General features: G+C 38.5%; 1 protein-coding gene across 3 annotated transcripts in view; it reads left to right on the forward strand.

The window, feature by feature from the left end:
- The window catches only part of LOC105233382 (discoidin domain-containing receptor 2), a 486,209-nt gene that overhangs the window by 237,475 nt on the left and 226,309 nt on the right, over window positions 1-22,425 (forward strand). For 2 of the 3 annotated variants that reach the window (XM_049457497.1, XM_049457502.1), the window contains 3 exons: window positions 9,791-9,952; window positions 12,680-12,906; window positions 13,030-13,174. In XM_049457497.1, the coding sequence (XP_049313454.1) occupies window positions 9,791-9,952; window positions 12,680-12,906; window positions 13,030-13,174 (534 nt within the window). The remainder of the gene's footprint in view (window positions 1-9,790; window positions 9,953-12,679; window positions 12,907-13,029; window positions 13,175-22,425) is intronic. The other variant, XM_049457512.1, reaches the window with a different exon arrangement.

The raw sequence follows: 22,425 nt of genomic DNA on the forward strand, positions 1-22,425 counted from the left end.
CAGCAAGACATACATCGTCGTGATTAGAGGTTCTCTCTCTTTCTCTCTCTAAATATATATTTTTGACATTCGGTCCACAAGCTCTGACCAGAACGGTACATGAGGTTGAAATCTTTAATTGCCCTTCCAATTCCTCTCACTTCCATTGAGCTTTGGGAATTTTTAATTCGGGATTACTCGCATCCAACTCGACAATGATAATGCGGTTCCTGGCCACAACAGCAGACGATTTGGCGGGTGCCACACCCTTTTTCTTCGGCCTTTTGGCTGACGGCTTGGCCGCTTCAGTTGAGCTATGTTTTCTAGCGGCCGCTGCTAGCAGTCAAACTGGAAATTGAGTTGAATCGTTCACACACAATCAATGAACTCCTGGAGTTCCTTTGTAATCTCCTCATTGATTAGTGGTTACGATTGTAGCTTTCTGAGCAAGCATACCTTGCTTTAACTGGATCACAGACCTTAAAATGTATAGGTCATTTCTCTGGCAGAGGTACTACTAGCAACCTAATTTTTGAGATATCCTTTCCCTCCCTGCTGTATAGCCATACTTTGGTTACAAGATTTGGTTCCGCTTGCCGCTGGTTTTGTTGCCTTACCGGAACCAGGCTTAGCTCCGAAATTAGTGCCAGTTCTTGCACCTAAACAAAGCTCAGCCCTTCTTTTTGTCGTTGCTACATTCGAGCTTGTGGGAAACGCTGCCCCCTTTTTCATTTTCATTACCCTGGTTCATATTTTGGACCAACGAGTGTAGAGCAAAACAGGTCCACTTGCGCATATGCGCTGCTCCAACTGTGCTTAGGTCAAAATCGAAATTTGGTTACTCTGAAATAGAACTTAAGATCTGCAAAACAATTTTGATATTCCCCATATTCGGTGTAGAAAAAGTTTCACGGCACACCTATTTTATTCGAAATATCCCAAAGCTCGCGAAGCTGTGTAATATTTAAGCCAATCACTCGAAAGAACATTATTTGGAGATTATCTCTTTCAAATATTGTCCGTGACCACGTCTCATATGGTCCACCCGTTGAGTTTAATTTTCGATGACTCGTTCGAGCATTTGGACTGATAACTGGCGAACTCCACGGCCTGAATCGAAGCGGGAATGTCCACATAGACTACAAACTTTAGATAATCCCACAGAAAAAAGTTTCACACTGTGATATCACACGATCTTGGTAGCCGATCGACTGGGCGAAATCGTGAAATTATCTGCTCAGCGATATGTTCTTTCAATAAATCCATTGATTGATGCGATTTAAGGAAAGTGACATCAAACGGTCTGTTATGAGGCGTGATAGCGGTTGGCATTGACGGTTATCACCGACATCATGTTTGAAGAAATATGGACCGATGATTCTACCAGCCCACAAACCACACCAAACTGTTGTTTTTTCTATAAGAAATGGCAGCTCTAAAATCCTCATTGCTGAACAAAATTGAGCTCTAAATGAAGTTTATTCTACAAAGTTCGTTTTCTTCAGCAGCCGAAGTCAAATGAAAATGCATTCTAAGATAATTGTATAGTAACTTTTTGAAATATATTTCCTAATGATGTCGATCTCCAATTACAAGCTTAGGTTATCATACACACATAACTAGTAAAATATTTTGAGTCAATATATACCAGGAAATTATGTAATGTAAGTAATACAAATAGAAGTTGTTTACTGCCGTATAAGAATGTCTCGTCTACTGAGAAATCATGTGTTTCTTTACATACTTTCTCGGGTTCTGACTGATTTCGAAAACCTGTTACATAGTGTTTTAATTCCATATTCTGGAAATTGTAAAAAAGTCGATTACACTTGTAAGTGATTGCTGTGATTCATTAAATGAAAACGTAATCTCAAATTACATTACATATTAATCGGACGGAATGCTGTGCGGTAACGGTATTTGTAGAATGGAAAAGCATGAGCTTGGCAAGTTCTCTGCTATGAGCGCTTAAATGACCTATTTGTAGAATTTATTTGCAATTATCCTCCATGAGAAACCAGAGGCCGAAGTATAGTAGTTAGGTTCGCCGAGGTGGAGGTTATTCTGCTTACTAGCTTGGGGACTCTAAAAACCTAAAACCTAAGAGATATTAAAGCTAAAAAAAAGTTAGCCAAACGTATCTTGCTTTCCTGACATAAACCAAAAGCAGTATAAAAATGAGGAAAAGACGGAATAGGAGAATCGAAAGAATTATAATATAGTTTTTAACGATGAGATCGGCTATGAAGTATTTAGGAAATAATACAGGTACAAACATAGTTCCAAAATGAAAGTGAGATACCAAGGGTGGGGTGAACCTAGACCTTTAGGATTGGTTATGAAACCACCAGAACAAAACACACCTCACTCTTTCATCTCCTCTTTGAGCCACACATTTACATGTTTGAAACATTTATTCCAATCATTTTATCAGTTTTACTTCCGAGACATCGCCAAGAAACCCGCAACCCTTAGTCGTAATTCTTTTCCTATGCAAAATCTTGAAGATATTCTACTCGTATGATCATCTCTTCTTGTACCTCTTACAGCTTTTAGAATAGTCAATGCATGCCTTTCCAAGTCTGTTGGCATGTCTGCCACTAGACAGCGGCCTGTTATCATTTGCATTAGAATTCTTCTGTCATTGCTTTTGAATTTTAATAGTCGGCATTTGTGGCACATCTTCCTTTCCTTTCATGTTATTTGTCGGCTTGTGGAAGAAGTGAAATATTTTTCCAACGATATCTATAACATATTTGTGGATTCAACATATATGTATATAAGTACCCAGAGATATATTCTCTTTTTATCGCAGGCTGATTGTAGATCAGTTTATTTACCTTACATGTACCAATATGGTATCACGGAGCACTCGAAATCATGGCAGGTGTATCGCGAAAGAGCACTCGAAAGAGCATGTTGGATCCACTACTGGATCAAGACATTAGTTCACTATCTTTGATGAATCCCTAAGAGGTTTTAGTGATTTCAAAATCTAGCTATTTGTGAATATAAATATATTTATTTTTTGTATGCACGCTTTCGGTCAGAACAAGAAGGCTTTCTTTAGTTGCTGTGATCTTTGCCTGGAAGACACTGCAGTAATCTGGTAGTCGATTCTGGTATCTGGTTTTGCTGAAGAGGCGCCATCTCCCAATCGTTTATACATTTTGAACCCGTTAGTAAAGATATTTGTCTCTGTGTCTTTGTTCAACTAACTCCTTTCTGGAGGGAAAGGCAATATTAGTTATTAACTCCTAATTAAATTTAATCGAAATTCTGACTAAGGAAATGCTAGAAAGAGAAACTTATTTTATTATATACATATATAAACAGCCAATAAGAAATTCTATTTGGCCGTATTGAGACGTTTGCGTGAGAACATCCATCGAAAACGGATTTTACACGATAGTAATCCACCATCGCATCGAGCCACAATTGTGACTGAATTAAAAGCCAAAAACGCAGTAGTACCATTGATCAACCACCGTATTCACCAGATTTGACTACGTGTAATTTTTTCTTGTTCTTCAAACTGAAATCGACGCTCCATGGAATCCGTTTTCAGTCGTTCGAAGAAATAAAACAAAATTCGCTGAAGAAGCTGAAGGCCAACTCAAAAAGTGCTTATGGAAAGTATTTTGAGGACTGGGAAAGTCGTTAGCATATGTGTATATCACTTGGTGGGAATTAATTTGAAGGCGACAAAATAAAAATGGATGAATATTTAATTATTTTGCGGTTTATTCACAATTTTCGGGTTCCCTTTTGTCAGAAAGTACATAGTTAGTATTTATATAAAAATATAAAAATTTCAACCCTATTCTCTTATAAACATTCAACAGTCACAATAAATTTATCGCTCTAACAACCCTAACACTCTTTGTTGTTGTAAGTGTACCTTTATAACGGGTTAATGAGTTGAATTGCAATTGTAATGCACCACTTTACTGACGAGTGCAAAATTTAGCAATTCTGCAAGTGCACATTGGCATTAAATTACAACACAATGCGAAAGTGCTTCGTTGGGCATTAAAAGCTCAAGGCTGCCAATATGCAATGCGAATACAACTCTGTACAAAGAGCGCATACAAAAACCGTTTTCTCTTTTTATGCACTTTCTCTATTTGCGCAAGCACCTCCTGCATTATGTGCTATTTGGAATTGTGTTTTCTGCTTTTTTTTATTACTCCTTCATGTTTTTGTTATTGTTGCATAGCATTGTGCTCATTTCGATTGATCTGATTTTAATTGCAAAATTTACGCCTCTCACAAAGACGTACCAATGTCTGGCGTATATGTATATATATTATTAGGGTGTGCCAAAAACAAAAATTACTTTATAATACGTAAGGCCCTCAGTGAGTTAATATTTTTTTCGGACTACATCTGATGAGTTGTCGTTACGAGTTTTCGAGAGAAAGATTCTGCGGAAGATTTATGTTCCTTTTCGCATTTGCAACGGCGAATACCCGAATCGATGAAACAACGAGCTGTACGAGGTATGCTGGCTAAGTCATGTCAGATGAAAACTTTCCAGCTCTAAGAATATTTGACGCAGTACCCGCCGGGGGCAGCAGAGGAAAAGAATATCACCACTTCGTCGAAAAGACCAGATGGAGAAGGACCTGGCTGCACATATAACCTCCAGTTCGTATCAAACAGGGAAAAGGAAAAACGACTGGCGCACTGTTTTAAACTCGGTAACCGATTAAGCGTTTTCTACACCATTAAAACAGAAGAAGATACTTTTGACGCAGTTGGTCTTCTTAAGAGTTCTTTACATTCCGTTTGAATAATAGTATTCAGTTGACATAATCACCCAGCAGAGTCGATAATTCGAGCAACTGTGGATCGATTCCGCACCACAATTACTCCTGTGGATACTGCGCATACTCAGACATGCCGTACATTACGCATCAACACTGAGTACGCCATCCGCTATCGCGAGTAATAATTGGAGCTGTTCCCATTCACTTGTTGGAAGATTTGTCGGAGCTATCTTGGTTTCCGAGCTTGAAAGATCCAACTCGTGCAAAAATTAAAAAATCGCGATTTTCACCAAAAAACTTTTGTGCAGCGATGAGACTCACTTTTGGTTGAATGGGTACGTTAACAAACAAAATTTGTATTCGGAGTGATGGTAATCATCAAAAGTCATTATTGAGCTCCAGCTAAATCCGCGAAATGTTACTGTATGGTTTGGTCGATGGGCATGGAAAGAATCATTGTTGCATATTTTTTCAAAGTTCGTGCCGGTCTTAATGTCACAGTCAATGGCGGATCGCTGTAGAACCCAGACTAATGATTTCTTGGTACCTGTATCGGAAGATATTGATGTGGACGGCCTATGGTTCCAACAGCATGGCGCCGCATGTCATACAGATAACAGAACAATAAATTTATTGATGGCAACTTTCGGGTCTTGCATTATCTCGCGTCATGTGCCTGTGGTCTGGCCTTTAAATTCGAGCGCTTTAACACCGTTGGACGGTTTGTTGTGGCGATATGTGTAGTCGCTTGTCTACGCATATATTTCCGGGACGAATGACGTCTTGGAAGCAAGTATTCGGCGCATTACTGCCACGGCCTTAATTGCTGTAAAGAGTGTTTGAAATTTGGGCCACTCGGCTTGAATTTATCCGAGCCAGCCCGAAATAGGTTTAAAAACGTAATGACGAATAATTGTTTTTATAATAAAACCAAATTCTTGGCCATAGCATTCAATTATGCATCTTTTATCTCTTCTTAAAAAGCACACGTCAAGAACTACCGTTATAAGAATGCTGGAGTTGAAAGAAAAATTCCCCTTAGGAAAACTTTGGAAAATGTAATATTCTACAAAAATCGAAGAGATCCTGCCTCTGAAGGGATATACATTTTTTTCTATGTACATAAGTTCAGTTTAGCATATAAATTTTATACAATTTTTTTGTCTCGCCCTAATAAACCATATATGTAATCATAAATATACATATATAATACTTACAAATATTATACACACACACATAAACAGTTGTATTTAGTATGCGCACGGCATGCAATTGCTAGCATAGAAAGTAATGAAATCTGTAATAAAGTGAGCGAAAGTACAGCAAAAAGAGGAAAGCAAAGATTTTTGTTAATAAAACGAAATTGAATATGCTTGCAGTTGTGTATGTGTGTGTTAGTACACAGCGAAGAAAGACTGCATTTCAATTAGAAGGGATTAAGTGAGGCTTAAAAGCGAATGTGCATTGTATTTGCGCACATACATACATACATACATACATATGTATACACCGAGTCGAATAGAAAGTTTTACAAATGCCGAATTCACTGCAGAATGCAAAGTACTGCACAAAATATGAAAAATCAACAAATAATAGGAATTCAATCTCGAAAGAGCATTTTGCTGAATAGTTGGCTAGGAAATTCTTCGTGCTAGTTTTTACTCCGATACAATGAAACGAAACTTCCTATTGCTTTCCATTTTCAGAAATTTCATCTTTAGTCTGTGTTGTTTGGTAGCGTCAGGAGTTGTGGTTAGCTCGATTAAAATTGATTTTGGATATCAAATAATTTTATAACACATACACCGAATATATTATTTGTTCATATATGAAAATTTTCACAGGTTACAATGATGTCATAATAATGGGTCAACATATGAATTTGTCCATGTTGATTTGAAATATGATAAGCCTGCTTATTTTATGAGGGTATAAGTTTTAGTACACCAGTAAAAAAGGTTCATTATTATTGTATTAAACTAAAGGTTTTATTTAGCATAGTTAAAATTATTTGATTTGAATCAGAAAAGCACAGACTCATTCAGTAAGCTGTTGCCACTTTGATGGTAATCTCATCGTGCCACTTTTTAATGGTAGAAAGCAATATTTCCATATTCATATTTCACAAGCTCTTCTAAGACTAATTTTTCTTCAGCAAAATTTTTGGACATAGACAGAATTCCTCCGACCAAATTAACTATACAAATTAACGTTACAATTCATAAAAGAGGATTTCCTGCCATACTCACCAAACACACATGAGGTTTCTTCAAGAAGTATCGCGAATTTTTGTATGTCTTAAGGGGTTACATGATGAAAAACAGCCTTTTTTCAACTATTTTATTCTCATAAAAAAAAAATTAAATATTTTATTAGGATTTTTTTATTGTTGCAAACATATACTATTAACAGAGAAATTCTGAAATTTTTGGAAAAAAATATTGTAAACGCGGCCATTGCGACACCATTTCCGGTGACCTCTCGGAACATAGAGGTGCCCACGTTGGCACCTTATAGGATCACCTAAAGTTAAAAAATACGTGTTACCTTATCTTAAAACTTGGACGAAGAAAAAAAAACAAAAAATTTAATTTTTAGCAAATATTTTTACAAAAAAAATAAAATTTCAGTGAAAATATCGCCACTTTTTTTCAATTAACTAGTTGTAAACGTAAAAAAATCCTTTATCCAAATCTTTAAAAATTTTATCTCAAAGATCTTTGTTAAATTGCATGAAGATCGGTTGAGTAGTTCTCGAAAAGTTTTGCACCTGACATCTCCGAGGCATGCTTTCTACTAATTTTACGGCGTATTCTAGTGGCAAGGATCTCCAGATCCGACGAATTTCCTAAGATAACTGCTTCAAAATGTATTGCGTCTTCCACGAAGCTTCTGTTTAATATATGCCTCCACATTTTTAATAGGGTTTGCATCGGACGACTTCGACGGCCAATCCAATGTATCTCTATCAATATTCTCATGCGCCCAAGCATTTATCACAAGTTTTTCAGTCAACAGAGCCTTCTTCATTGCGTTGCGCCATTTCAGATCATGATTATGAAGAAGGGTTCGGATAATTTCGTAGGGTATATCTAGATCTTTTGCCATTAATTTTGCTTGCCCTTGCCGCAGTGTCAAAGCAGGATTCCGCGAAGGAAGATTCACTATCGTTGTTTCATCTTTTTTGTTCACTTTTCCTATCGAACCACGTTCTGGAAAATCATCGAAATTTTTAGCCACTATATATCGCTGTATCCACTTCTGTACAAATGCCTTCGACTTTCCAATACATTCAGCAGCCTCTGATTGCGAAATTTTGGGACCTTTCGGGTGGATGCAAAGGAACACAGCTTTGTAGCACGACGCGTACTTAGCACTCATGGCGTTTAACGTAGTTCTCTTTCAAAAGACGACAACTGAAACTTTGTTGACAACGCATCAAGGACAAAGGAATTAGAGCGAAACCTTTCATTAACTGTCGGTAAAGTCGACCACCCTCTTACTTGACAGACTGTAGTATTCGAAAAATATTACTCGGATCAACTTGAAGATTTAGGGCAATAAACCCATAAAAAAGTCTAAGCCCATAAGAAAGTGTTTACGTATTCATGAATATTTATTTTATCCCCTGCAAAGTAATCACCACCAGATATCACTTAAAAAAGTATTTTTTCTTTGTGATCTTGTTTAGCTTATCCTTCGCTGCAGTTTTTATCTCCTCAATCGTAGCGTAGCGTCGTACTTTCAGGGGCCCTTTTAGCTTTGGGAACAAAAAAGTCAGAGGCGTAATTTTTTCGGTCTTGCTTCATGGCAGCTTCCATTGGAAGGATTGAGCTTTGCTTTCCACATCAAAACCATAAACCCATCATCCGTCCCATTTGTGACACTCTGGTGTAGATAGGGGTCATCGCAGAAGGAATCCAATGTCTCCTGAGTAATCAATAAGTTTAGTTCCACAGTAATTTCTCTAACGGTGATTCGACCATTAGCCCATTCTATTTTCCTCACCTTATTAATGTTTTCGTCCTTGCTTGACGTTCTCGAGCGTGCGGCACCTTCTCGACACTCCGAGCACATTTTGTACCATCCATAAACGTTGCTTTTATTCAAGGTAGCTTCTCCATAATTTTAGTATTATGTTGAGCTCCTGGGAAATCCAAACAGTGGTTGAAGGCACGGTGGAAACTCTTCAGGCTCTCTTGATCCTAGATAAACGCTTTAAGTTAAAGATAAGCACTTTTTGTAAAAGAAAGTGGCGAGATGTTTTTACCTCGTCTGCCTCCAGGCAGCTTCTACAACTAACTTAGAGATTTTTACCACACCAATAGAACAATGATTAGTTGTAACACTTACAATTAGGGAAAGAGTAACTTTGATGTGGTCAAGAAGCTTGCTGGTTATCTTACCTTTATCTTAGGCTGAGAAGAATTTTTTGACGGCACAAGCAGCCATAATTACGAACACTGGTTCGTTGACTCTATGGTGCAAATATTCTGGTATGAAATTAAAATGTAAGAGGATTTTAGAGTGTTCAGAAACATGCAGATACCAAGCTTTCTGAGTCGAATAGCAACTTTTGCGATCTTTACTGCACGACACATACTAATAAGCACGGCTCGTGGAACACTTTCAAGTTTTTTGGCAAGTGTGAATATTTTCCAATGTTTTTCACCACACAAAGTCTCTGTAGAATATAATGAACTTAACTATAGTGTCATTGATACCTTTATATAACAGTTATTATTTCATCAAATCATCAGTGCTTATAAAAAACCTTATTTTTTTGGGTTAAGTTAGATAATCAGCCTGAAATTCATGGAGTCTTCGAAATATTGACGAGAAAGACTAATTATCGAAAAAGCACATTGAGCAAAAAAAGCATCCTGTTTTACAGTGAAAATAAATACATATATGTATATGGAAAAAAATAATATAACGCTCAAAACAATCTCTCTCTTCTTCGGCGAATCCGCCACATTTCGTCTTCCTTTTTTAACATTTTTCCTTTCCTTTCATTCGTATTTCTCTTCTACTTCCAGCACCTATTGTTGGCAATTTCACAGACGAAGATTTCGCTGGTGGCACGTTAGCTGCGGGTGCAACCCCGCAAGATAATGCCGAGTATCCGTTTCAGCGTGATGAAGTGGAGCGCGTCATTAACGGAAAATTTGGTGAGCGCAGTCAACCGCAAACACCATTGGGTAAGTGATTTTTCTTCAAACTCCGTTACTTAAATTTATTTTTTCTTAACACAACACGCTAACACTTAGAACTAGCTGGCTGTCAGAAAATGCAACTTCATTCAGTGGAACATTTTGTGCGCATAAAAATGATTTCGAAATGAAAATCACTGCCACATTTAGACGTTTTGATGTGAATTACACTTAAGCGAGCACTTGCAGTTTTGAAATCTCTCTCTTATTTTGCGTGTGGCAGCAATAGACATTTCTATTCTTGTGGCACATAAAATGTGCACGTATATTAAATAAAATTTTCCAGCAGCGATGAGAGGATTTGCGTTGGTCATAGGCATCGTACGACTATTGGAATTTAGGGGTTTTTAACACCTTTAAACCGAAAAGGAATGGCTGGCAGACTTTGGCAGAGGTAGAAACTTTCCCTTTACTAGACCCACTCAGCTAAAGACTGGACTTTCATTCGTGAACTTAATATTTGACTCGATCTTCAAGAGATTAAATTTTCCCTGAAAATACTACTTTTTTTATCCTTCATTATCTTCTCCCTTTTCCAAGTCCTATATTTTATTTTTCATATACTCGCAAATGATTTCTCTGTGAGAGACTAGATTTTTCAAAGATCTGCTCTCTAACTCCATTACCCACACGGAGTAAAATCAGGTGAATACGACGGTTGCGAAATGACATTAATCGAATTTTTGTCATGAAGGTCGGGAAGAAGCAATCCAGTATAACATAGTGAATATTCGTGTTGAAGTACCCAACAGTTGTTCGCTCATAATAACGGCGGTTTCCGGCGCTTAACGCAAACAGCTCAAGACACTCAAATAATATTCTTTCTTGACAGTTTGGTCCGACGGAAATGGTGCACCACATCAAGTTAGTCAAATAACCTGACTTTTTGATAACAATACCCGATGTACTCGGACATTACGGATCTGGGTGATATGGGGATTAGCTGGACTGATGGACGTTTAGATGTTAGCATTGTGATCTCCACTAGTCCGAATGCCGAACAGTTAGGGTCGTTTGCGCGTGAATTTTTTAGGCGGCGAAGGCATTTAATTGTGAATTAGGGTTAGCATCTTGTGTGAATGGTTTGTGCGTATGTTTACCAGTCCAGAGCAGTATAGAAGCTGAACTGGCAGTAGTTTCGGCTACGAGGTCTGACCAAAGACTCAATTCTAGACCTGCGAGAAGCAGGAACCCTTGGAGTTCATATCGACCTGCTCATGCGAACTGTCCCCCGGGGAGTATCGTGATGGTTGTGGTTAACAAATAACGCATTTTACTTGCAAAAGAATAAGTTCTATGTTTGAGAGTGGTGTTTACTGCTAAACACCAAAATAACTCGAGTTAAAGAATTTTTGAGGGAGAAGTCTTTGTTTATTACGAATCAAATTTTACATGTAAAATGATAAACTCTATGTTTGAGGGTAGAGTTTAAGCTAAACACCAAAATGTCTAATAAACTCGAGTTAACGATTTTTTTAGAACTAATTTTACTTATTTATTATTTGTTTATTATTAAATAAAATGATAAACCCTTTGTTTGAGAGTAGAGTTTAATGCTAAACACCAAAGTTACAAATAAAGTCAAGTTAAAGAACTTTTTGGGGAGAAGACGTTTGTATCAATAACGAACTAATTTTACTTATTAAATGATAAACAGCATTTGATAGTAGGGTTTAATGCTTAACATCAGAATGACCAGTTAACTCGAGTTAGAGAATTTTTCAGGAAAACCCTCTTAGTAAAAACAAATGTTAATTGGAAATCATAAACCCTATGTTTGGGAGTAGAATTTATGCTAAACACCAAAATATCTAATAAACTCGAGTTAAACATTTTTTTTAGGAAAAAAAGATTTTTTAGGGAAAAATTTTCCTATATTAACTGACAAATTTTAGTTTTTAAATTTTTAACTCTGTGTTTGAAAGTAGAGTTTAGGCTAAAAATCAATAAACTCGAGTTAAATATCTGTTTAGTGCGAAAGCAGTGTTTTTATTAAACCAAAAACTCCAAACTAATGACTACTTGTAGTGTCCACAGAAATCTCAACTTCTAACAAACCCTCCAAGCGCCTGCATTGCATTTATACATATTATAATAAATTCTTGACTTCTTTAAGCCAAACGAAATCAACATTTTTATATAAACCACTGGCATATTAAAAATGTACAAATCATTCTGTGAGCTTAGCGTTTCTTTTCGAATCCCTACTTCACACTTTTCCGCCGCGTCATATCCATTTTCATTCATATTAAATTGCATTTACAACTAGCGGGCACTACAACTGAAGACCGGAAACATGCCGCTACATATTTAACATAGCTACGCTGCTAAGGATACAAGGATTATACGGAAGAAATATTATGAGCATTTCACACTTTGCTTGAGAACTATATGGAAATGTTAAGTATAGTTGATATGCTTTTGGAAATGTGAAGTTAGAGGAAAAATAGTTTGCAAGCAGGCGAAAAGATTTTCGAATATAAAAAATAATTTTTAGGGTTTAAAAATAAAATACGCTGAAGTTGTGGCTTGCCACAGACCGAGAGAGTAATAATTTCAAACGACAGTTATAATTTTTGCTATAAACACAGTACAAATTTTTGTAGTTTGTTACCAAATGCAGCTCAACAATTTTTATTTTACAAAATTTCACTTTATTTTCCAAATTCTTTACTATCTAATAGTCGGTTTTCCATATTTGCCTTTACTCATTAGTGATTTCACCCAAACCCATAGACCATCCCGAACCGGAGAACAGTTTGATTGGCTTCATTTTCGCCGTATTGGTGGCCATCATATTGGTGCTCGTTGTGGTCATACTCTTGATCGTCATACGTAATAAACGCGGTCGTGGCGGCAATGTGCTCGATGCATTCCAACACAACTTCAACCCGGATACGCTTGGCGGCGCCGACAAGCGGCTCAATTGCAATGGCATGAAGGTGAGTTGCTGTTGTAATTTTCAGCAAATATTTTTGCATATTCTCTTTGTTTTTGGTGTTATTTTTAAAACAATTTTTACATGACCAACACATTCCCTCAACGTATTTATTATGCTTTCGCAGGCCGTCACTATGGACAATGACACGGAGTCGATTGACAAGAGCAGCCTCTACCATGAACCGTTCAATGTGAATATGTACACGAGTGCAGCGAGCGGTTGCTCCATGAATGACATGCAACGGCAACATGTCACACCGGACTACACAGGTATGCAAATTGCTTATTATGTTTTTATGTTATGCCCATACTACATATTGGCAAATGTCTATGGGCATGTTAAAAGAAATGGTTAAAACGTTGATGAACAAGTTTTTCGGTGAATGTAATTGGTTGGGTCGTCAAGGCAAAAAGTATTAAATATATTTTTCTAAAAGCTTATGACAAGTTGGCTTTTCTGTTAGGTCAAATTAATGTCTTTCTTTCGATCTGCAAAACCACGAATCTATTTTATAGAGGTACTTATGGAAGGACGACGGTCGTTTTGGCTTCACATCCTTCTAAATTTTACTATTAAACCGCATAAAAAATTTAAATTTCAAAATTCATCAGCTCAAGTACAAAGACCTACGGATGTATACTAGTCGAGAATTTTGGTTAGGTTATATCCACTGAGAAGTCTGTTATTACTGCCGCAGTGAAGGACGATTTTTTAAAATAAAGTTATAATATTTTAATAAAAAAATGTAAAGTAAATAAAGGCATCCATAGACAAGACGGCATTTGGGCCTAAAAAAAGTGTAAACACGTCCCTGAAACAATGCTTTTCGACTACCGGGATGTCATAAAACATGTTATTATTGGCGATGAGGCTTGCATATATGCTTACGACTCGGAAACAGACGATCAATCGGTCGAATATCGTGTCAAAAGTGAGCTGAAACAGAAAAAACTGCGTCAAAGCCTATCAAAAATCAAAGCTACGTTGACAGTTTTCTTCGATTATCGAGGTGTGGTGCACTCCGAATTCCTTCCGATCGATGAAACTGTCGACTAGGAATACTATTTAAGTGTTATGCGTCATTTTCGCGAAGCTGTTCGTTAAAAGTGGCGGTAATTATGGGCCAACAACTGTTTATTTTTGCACCACCATCCTCGCACACTGCATTGTTTCTTCGGGAGTTTTCCATGATTTATTCAACCAGTATCGCGCCGCAGGCACCATATTCACCTGATTTAGCCCTTACGACTTTCGGCTATTCAGCAAACTCAAACGCTTCGGGGGAACCGTTTTGAGTCAATTGATACATCAAACGTAAATCGCTATGCGCCTTGAAGGCTTATCCGGAAACGTTGGCCAAGGCGATTACTTTCGGAGAGAGGTCATAAATTTTTAAGAATGAAGTAAGAATTTTCGAATTATGAAAAATATCTTACAATTTTTTCCCCATTACGAGTATATATATATTTTTAACTTAGCGTAGTGATATTAAGAAATTAAGAATCAGAAAGTTGGTATTCTTCCAATAGAAAAACTGTCTTCAAGACAAAGTTTATTTGCCGTTTCGAAAAAAGAGTCTGCTCAAAGTTTTTTTTAATAATTTAAACGTAATTTTTTTCAATATAAATTCCTAAGTGTTTAAGACTTTCTACCGTTCTTTGGTTTTAGCTGAGTGTTGCAGTTAAACATTATCGCTGAAAACCAACTGAGTCCTGTCTAACTTGGGTACAAGTATTAACTTCTAATAAGTATTAAAAATGCTTTCATCATTAATTTCTATGCTTGAGTCCATATGACAAATAACCTCTGTTAGGGTTCCAATAGCATACTGAAACAAACGTGAAATTGTTTTCTTCTCAATCAACAAAATAGGCTAAGAAAGAAAATTACATATAAGACATTATGTCGTACCTGGTCTTTGTCAAACTTCGAACGAGTCAAAAGCATTTTCTAAAGGTAGATCTAGAAGTAGTATTTATGTTTATGAAATATATCTGTCTTAAAACTAACACCTACTATCAGGATCAATGTGATGAGTGAAGCCAATTTAGTCATGTTCGTCAGACCATCTGTCCATCTCTTCATCTGTCCGTCTGTTTATGCCAAATTGTTAGACTGATTTTTGAGATATCGATCTGAAATTCTGAACAAGTCACTAGTCGTTACTCATGTGTAGAAGCCATCGATATCTGACTGCTATAACTTATAGCTGTCATACAAAGTGTTCGATCGGAGTAAAGTTCTTCTAAGGAAAACCTTTTTATTTGAAGAAATGTTTTCACAAGAGTCGCCAAAGAATATTGCCTAACGCAATCATGTAATCTTCGAAGATATCAAGTTTATATCGGACCTCTATAGCTTTTAGCTGTGTAGCAAACTGAATGATCAGAATTAACTGTTTGTATAGGAAACTTTTCAGTTTATTAGATAACATTTGTCGGAACCGCCCATATCGGATCAATATCAGTAACAAGTGCTCGTCGGCTCGTCGGCTCTTCGTCTTTTCCCACACTGTTGAGGTACTTTTTGAAGTATGAAGTGAAGTAAGAAGTGACTAGATAACAGCTGAGTTGTATAAAGTTGACTTCTTCGAATTTACTGCTTATCCATAGTTGGGTGGGTAGTCTTTTACTAGTCTGGCTGTCCATCTGTCGCGTCTCTCATTCTGCAATATTCATTGCCATGCGAGTATGGTGTCTTTCTTTATTCGGTAATTAGCGCTCTCCTTGTTTTCGGATGTTTTCTTCAGCTCCCACAGCTTTTTCTTTTTCCTCCTTTCGGTAGGCTAATGTAACTTTGAGTTCTGTAGTGTGGCGCACTCTGGCCACTATGTTACGTCAGTTTTACTTTTTAACCACGTCTGCCTTGATCTCAGCTCCGTATAATAGAACGCTGATTGTTGTCGACATTAGGTGCTTTCTCTTTCCTTGGCTGGAGCCCCCTATGTTGGTCTGCTAACTTGGGAGGTGATTTTCGCAGCCTTTCCTGCGGCGTGCTGGGTTTGTACCCAAAAGGTTAGTCTGGGATCCAGCCTTATGCCTTAGTGTTTGCTGCTTTTTGAGTCCTAAGCATATCCGTGATCGTTTGCGCACTTACTTTGAGGTGTATGTGCTTATTTGTTAACAGTAGTTAGTAGCCTCTGTTTTTTCCGTAGCGAGCTGGAGGTTATGTGTGTCGAGCCATGCTTGAGTCCGTATCATGACCTGATTAAGCTTTCTTCGCGCTACTTCTGTGCCTCTTGCTGTAATTACTACTGGAATATTGTCCGTGTTTCCAACCTTCAAAGGTACTAAAGCTTCGGTTCAAAGTAAATATTTTGTCTTGTTTTAGCTTGAAATCAGAGGTTCTTTCCTTTCCAACTCATAAAAAGAAAAATAGGTAGTTATACAAAAACCGCAGTTATTGAGGTCACATGACTTAGAAAGAACACCATCAAAGACATTATGGAGCAGTGGGCAACTAATCAATTGACTGAAAGCCATATTCAAATGCAATGCATTAGAAATTCAACAACTGACAAGTCATTTGTCAGCATAGACAATAAATAATAGAACAAATAGGAATAAAATATTATTTCATAATGCGCATTTTTGTTGTTAGGACAAACTAGCTTTTCAATTTGCAACATGTAAGCCAGGTGCATATGTGGCCGAGTGGAGAGCTCAACATGTGTTGATAGTTTCTGTGTATGAATTTGTGAGTGTTTCTTTGTATAGGTGAATATGTATGCATTAGTATGTGTATATATAAATTGGTATAAGTGTATATATTAGTATGTGTGCATACAGATTCGTCTATCTTGGAACCAGCGTAAACACCACCAACAACGTCAGTCCTAGAAATCCACGCAGGATAACTCTTGCCAACAGGTGCTACTTCGGGACTAAGTAGGCAATTGAGAAGCAAAGTCCTCTCTCGACAAACAAAAACTAAACTCTATAGTCACTCATAATTCCCGTCTGCTATATGGTGCAGAGGCCTGGATGATGTCAACAACAGATGAGTCGACGTTGCGAGTTTTCGAGAGAAAAGTTCTGCGAAAGATTTATGGTCCTTTGCGCGTTGGCCACGGCGAATATCGCATTCGATGGGCCGATGAGCTGTACGAGATATACGACGACATTGACATAGTTCAGCGAATTAAAAGACAGCGGCTACGTTGGCTAGGCTCTGAAAGTATTCGACGCAGTACCCGCCGCGGAAGCAGAGGAAGAGGAAGACCTCCACTCCGTTGGAAGGACCAAGTGGAGAAGGATCTGGCTTCGCTTGAATATCCAATGGCGCCACGTAGCGAAGAAGAAACGACTGGCGCGCTGTTGTTGACTCGGCTATAATCGCATAAGCGGTGACTACGCCAGTTAAGAAGAAGAAGCATACAATTAGTGTATATTCTTATGTGTGAGTGTTGCCTATATAGTAGCTATACAAACGTAATATGACGTCAACAACTAAAAGCTAAAAACCGATAGAGTTACTAAAATTTGCCGAAAAAGTGTCGATGTTATAATTGTTTTTGTTGTTTTTATTGTCATCATCATTGCATGTAGTTTTTCGGTGAATTTCATCTGTCATCACATGACACCAGTGCCGCTGACAGGACATGTAAGGCATGAACACACAAACAAATACAATCACACATACTTGCAAACATATTCACTTATTGCCAGCGAACAGCCTGTAGTGGCGGTCACACGGGAGCAATTTTATGTACGTTGTAATTTGAGGCAACATGCAACGTGCTGCTGCCCCCCTTCGGTCAGCGCTACATTTGGGACATTTTTGCATTTTCACAAGCATACAAACATACATATGCCACAAAAAGCAGCATAGCAACAACAGTAAAAACAACATTGTCACAGTAAAACAACAACAACAACTTGAAAACAACAACAACAGTAAAACAACAACAACAACAGCTGAAAACCAACAAAAAGAATATCATCCAAAAACATTAGCGCTGTCATTTCCGTCATCAACGGTTAACATCATCGAAAGCGCAGGGCATAACCGACGCTAAACAGCAGGTGAGCAAAGCGCGCGTAAGGGAGCAAAAACCAGCGAGCGCCACAGCAATGTGTGCTAAACTAGCAAACAAGCGCGTGCGGTCGGGGGGGAAAAAATTCAGCAGGTTGTTGACACTTTTATTGTAGTTGTATGTAGTTTGCAGTTTGCATTTGCAACAACATACGACATGCGACATGCAACATGTACGCGCTTAATTGAACAACTTGCTACTGTCAACTGCGCGTTAGCGTCGCTTGCCCAACAACAGCCATTATTGCAATGTTTTTTTTTTTGCGCTCGCCTTCACCTTTCCGTCATAATTCCATTGAAAGCTCGCATTGCGAGCTCAAACTCGAACTGAAGCTCCAACCCATACTCCATCTCCATCCCGTAAACCAATTCCATGGCCTCCGCACTACAGCGCGCCCGCAGTAATTTTCCGCGAATATCAACATTGCCTCTCGCTCTCTCTCTCTCACTATCTCCGCGTTTTTATTCGCATTGTCACTTACCTTGCTGGCGTTAATGAATTCTAATGTTCGAACTCTTATCGCAGTGGCCACATTTTCCGTCTTCCTTTTGTAACCTGCTATCCTGCTAACCGTTGTTTGCCTGCTCGTTCGCTTCAGCATTTCTCTTGGGGCGCATGCCATAAACCCCCCCTCTCATGCTGTTTGTGTGTGACAGCTGAAATGCGCACAAAAATCATATTCCGAAAATGGCTTTGGCAGTCGCTTTTGAATGCATTGTTGTCCGTTTGCATAAAAGTTGCTGCATTCGCCTATTGTTGTTGTGTTTGTTGCAGTTTTTCATTCATTAAGCGCGCATGTATGCATGCGCTGGCAGTACCCAACTGGACATGTTCATGTTCTGCTCAATTAACCGTTTTATTCACTTGTATGCGGTCTCCAGTGACTGATTGTTGTTGGCGCCAGTGATAATGGAAGACTCTCTTTTTCGTTTTATTTGGTTTTGTTCACAGTGGCTTTGTTATTATTTAATTTTCTTAATTTTCAACGGATATACTATGTATGCTGGCACTATGCAAAAGCGGAATTTCGAAAATTTCTTTATCACAAATAGGAAACTAGTCTTACCGAAATGTGGGTTGAGCAACTGGTTCGTGGTACTTAATAGCAAGGCCACCCTAAAATAAATTCATCTTTTAATTTTCGTTAAATTACGGTTGGATTTCTAATGCCTCAGCAAGACTTGGGATTACACTAAAACTGTTATGTACCGTCCTCGCCCATACAAAAATCATATGCACGCGGGCATCTACCACAAATCTGCTTAAGTATTTTATTTATATTTCTACTATTTTACTTGGATGCCTAAAAGTATGATCTCCAAGATGTTTTTGTTTTGATCTATCAAAAGCGGAGCATTCGAGGAAAAAGTGTGGAGCTGATTCGGCCTCATATTCTTTCAAATAGCTAATAAAGCCTGCGTCGGGCAAATGTTCGAATTTACCTCATGAATCCTGATCGGATAGTGTCCAGTTAGAACTCATACAATAATCGAAAGGTGGACATAACCGGGAGCGAAGAGCTCATTAAACCAATTTCCACTAGGCCCGAAGGTCCTTGGAACTTCACTGCTGCAGGTAGTCGATCAAAGCTTGCTGAGCGTCAACAGTTCTAGTAAGAAACGACAAGAAGTCAACGAAGCTTCTACCCGTCCCCTCTGCAGTTTTTGAGGCTGAATTACTTGTGCTGACAAGCTCATCAGCCTTAAAGTTTCCTGCAATGATCCTGTAGCCAGCCCAAATCAGTCTGATAAATAAAATAACCCGATGCAAACGAGAAGATGTCTAAATAGACATCATTTCCCTAGACTTGAGCGCACAACAATCGTTGTGGTTTACGTGAGTACCTGCCGGTGACGGCCTCACTTCAATGCTTTTTGCACGTATTTTGGTTCCAATTCTATTCCAATTCTAGGTGGAAGGGACGCCTTCTTCACCTTGGTCGGGTTCGAGGCCGATCTAAGTTCTCTGCCGTGCTGAAGGTCCGGCATCCGGCCACAGTGCGACTCCACACTGGATTGAATTTTTACAGCATTTAGGTTTAAACCACAGCCACCACGAATCTTCACAAAGGGCCAATCCCAATGAGCAGATTGGTGGTAACTCCAAGTTCTAACTGCTGCCCGAGATTTTAGATTAAAGTCTCCGGTCGTCTTGTAGGTTCGGCTACCGCCAGTTGCCTATCGAACAACTCAATACGACATTTGTCGCTTGAATTTCAACCTTTGGAGATTATATTATCCTAACAACGATTTAGCTTCGCGTCAGTATCCGCTTCTGTTCACTCTTTTCCCATTCTGGAATGCCACCTTTATGGTATGGTATCCCATTGCCAAGTAGAGTTCTGATATGAGCGGCAGTCATTCATTCTCGGTTTCAGCCTTGTTTAGAGGAAACCGATCACGAACTAATTCGCCATTCAACTTTAACACTTACAACTTATTGCAAAAAATTCTGATTGAAAGACGCTCAGTAACTGTTAATGTGTACGGAGTACCTAATGCATTAACCCAGTATTCCCGCCAAATGACTTTTAACATTTCCGAGACGCAGGTATACCACTGAGTACTACTCTACTATTAATCAGTAGCTTCAATGTGTACTCTCTGGGAAACAAAGGACCAATACAAAATTTTAAGAACTTTCTAAACATTTTGGACCGAAGTCATCATGCAGCGATTGTTCTTTCATTTAAATACAGTTTTATACCTTTCATGATTGATACTTTCTTAGATCAATGTATACTCGTATAGCCTCAGGTGTTCTGAAGTTTCCTGTTCCATGTCGCAAAACTGACAGTTTAGGCAAGAGACTATGCTCATGTTGGACAAATACTTCCTGAGCCTCCAGTGTGTCTCGGTGTGCACAGTTCCAAATTGATAACCGGTTCAGCCTTTCTATACACTCCTCCACCACTAAAAGCGTTTGAACTTCATAGACTGAGATCGCCTTTAGTGCCGCTAAGTATAGCGATACGCTGGTTGCGATAGTTGTGGTGGAGATTGATTTCTGCACACTGACTTATAGCAACAACATTTGCTTGAAATATGTTCGGGAAATATCCCATTGGTATGGATAGTTTGATATGCGGTTTCGCAATGTCTGCTTCAATACCTTCCGGGGTTTTCGAGCCGTTAGTGTATCACTGGATAGTGCCGTTATTTAGTAGGTCGAAGACGACATTATCTTTGGTAAAGGTTACCCTCATTGATTGCCTTGGAAGAAAACAGTGGTGTGTCTCGCCTAGGGCCCTTATTGTTGAGACGACATTAGCTCCATTTTGGGCTGCCATGAGTATGTTTTTGCTACCTGTTTGATCACTAGATGCAGCGGTGTGAGCTCCAGCATGAATGCAAGTGTTTAGATTTGGAATCTTCGATAGTTGAAAGCATACCGAAGACTCCTTTGACTCCCAAGAAACCATAAGTGACAATAGGCCGTACAAACATGGTGTACAGCCATCTAATGATACCTGGCCCCAGGATCTACTGTCTAGGCGTCTGCATATCGTGTGGGCCTTGTTGGTTTTGGACAGTGTTAATTCCACGTGCCTATTCCACAGTAATGTTGTGTCTAATGTGAGGATAAGTAATTTGACCTCTTTAGACACCTTCAACTTCCTGCCATCGATTGTTAGGGGCCTCAAAGCCAGAATAGGTCTTCGCTTTGTAAAAGAGACAGCGGCTGTTTTTGACGGGCTTATATTTACAGCTACCGTATTGCACCATCCATTTGCTAGACTTAAGCGTCCTTGGACTGTGTCGTAGAGAATATTCTCAAATTTACCTCGTGTCGTTATGACAATGTCACCGGCGTACCCCTGTCACCGAATCCCATTCTTAGTGGCCAACTCAAGGAGCTCATCTAATACTAGGCTCCATAGCGTAAACAAGCTGTACTAAGTGTCCACACTTAAAAGTACCGACCTTTATTTGTCGGAACCGCCATTATTTGAAGGCTAAAGCACAAAGCTGCCTTATAAACCGAACAATGAAAATCATGTCGTTATATGAAAAACACTCGCATTTGAGAAGATATCAACACGAAAGTTAATTTCTATTATTTTCCAAGGCCACGTCAAAATTTCCGAGAAAGTTGTTTAGATCGAGCTTTTATAACATATAGTTGTCATACAAGCTGACCGATCCAAATCAGTGTCAGTGAAGAAAGCTACTTCAATCAAGCCTACGCTGCCTTTGCGTCTCCCTAAAGTCTAGTCCATTGATATAAAAGGCATAAAAGATATGTCAGTTTGGTAAGGAACACATTTCGTCTTATTTATAATAACAGAACCTCAACTTACGGACTTTACATATTATAACTGCCTTATGTCCAAACTTCTAATATAACCAGTTTTAACGCTTGGGAAAATGCAATAATAGAGTAGGTATTTAAGCTAACTGCTAGCTCGAGTATATAAGTACTCACTTATCTCAAGAAAATAAATCACAATGCACTAGTTTATGCATTTTCATAAGCTAACTTGAT

This window comes from Bactrocera dorsalis, chromosome 1 (genome assembly GCF_023373825.1).
Source record: "Bactrocera dorsalis isolate Fly_Bdor chromosome 1, ASM2337382v1, whole genome shotgun sequence".
Lineage (NCBI taxonomy): Eukaryota > Metazoa > Arthropoda > Insecta > Diptera > Tephritidae > Bactrocera > Bactrocera dorsalis.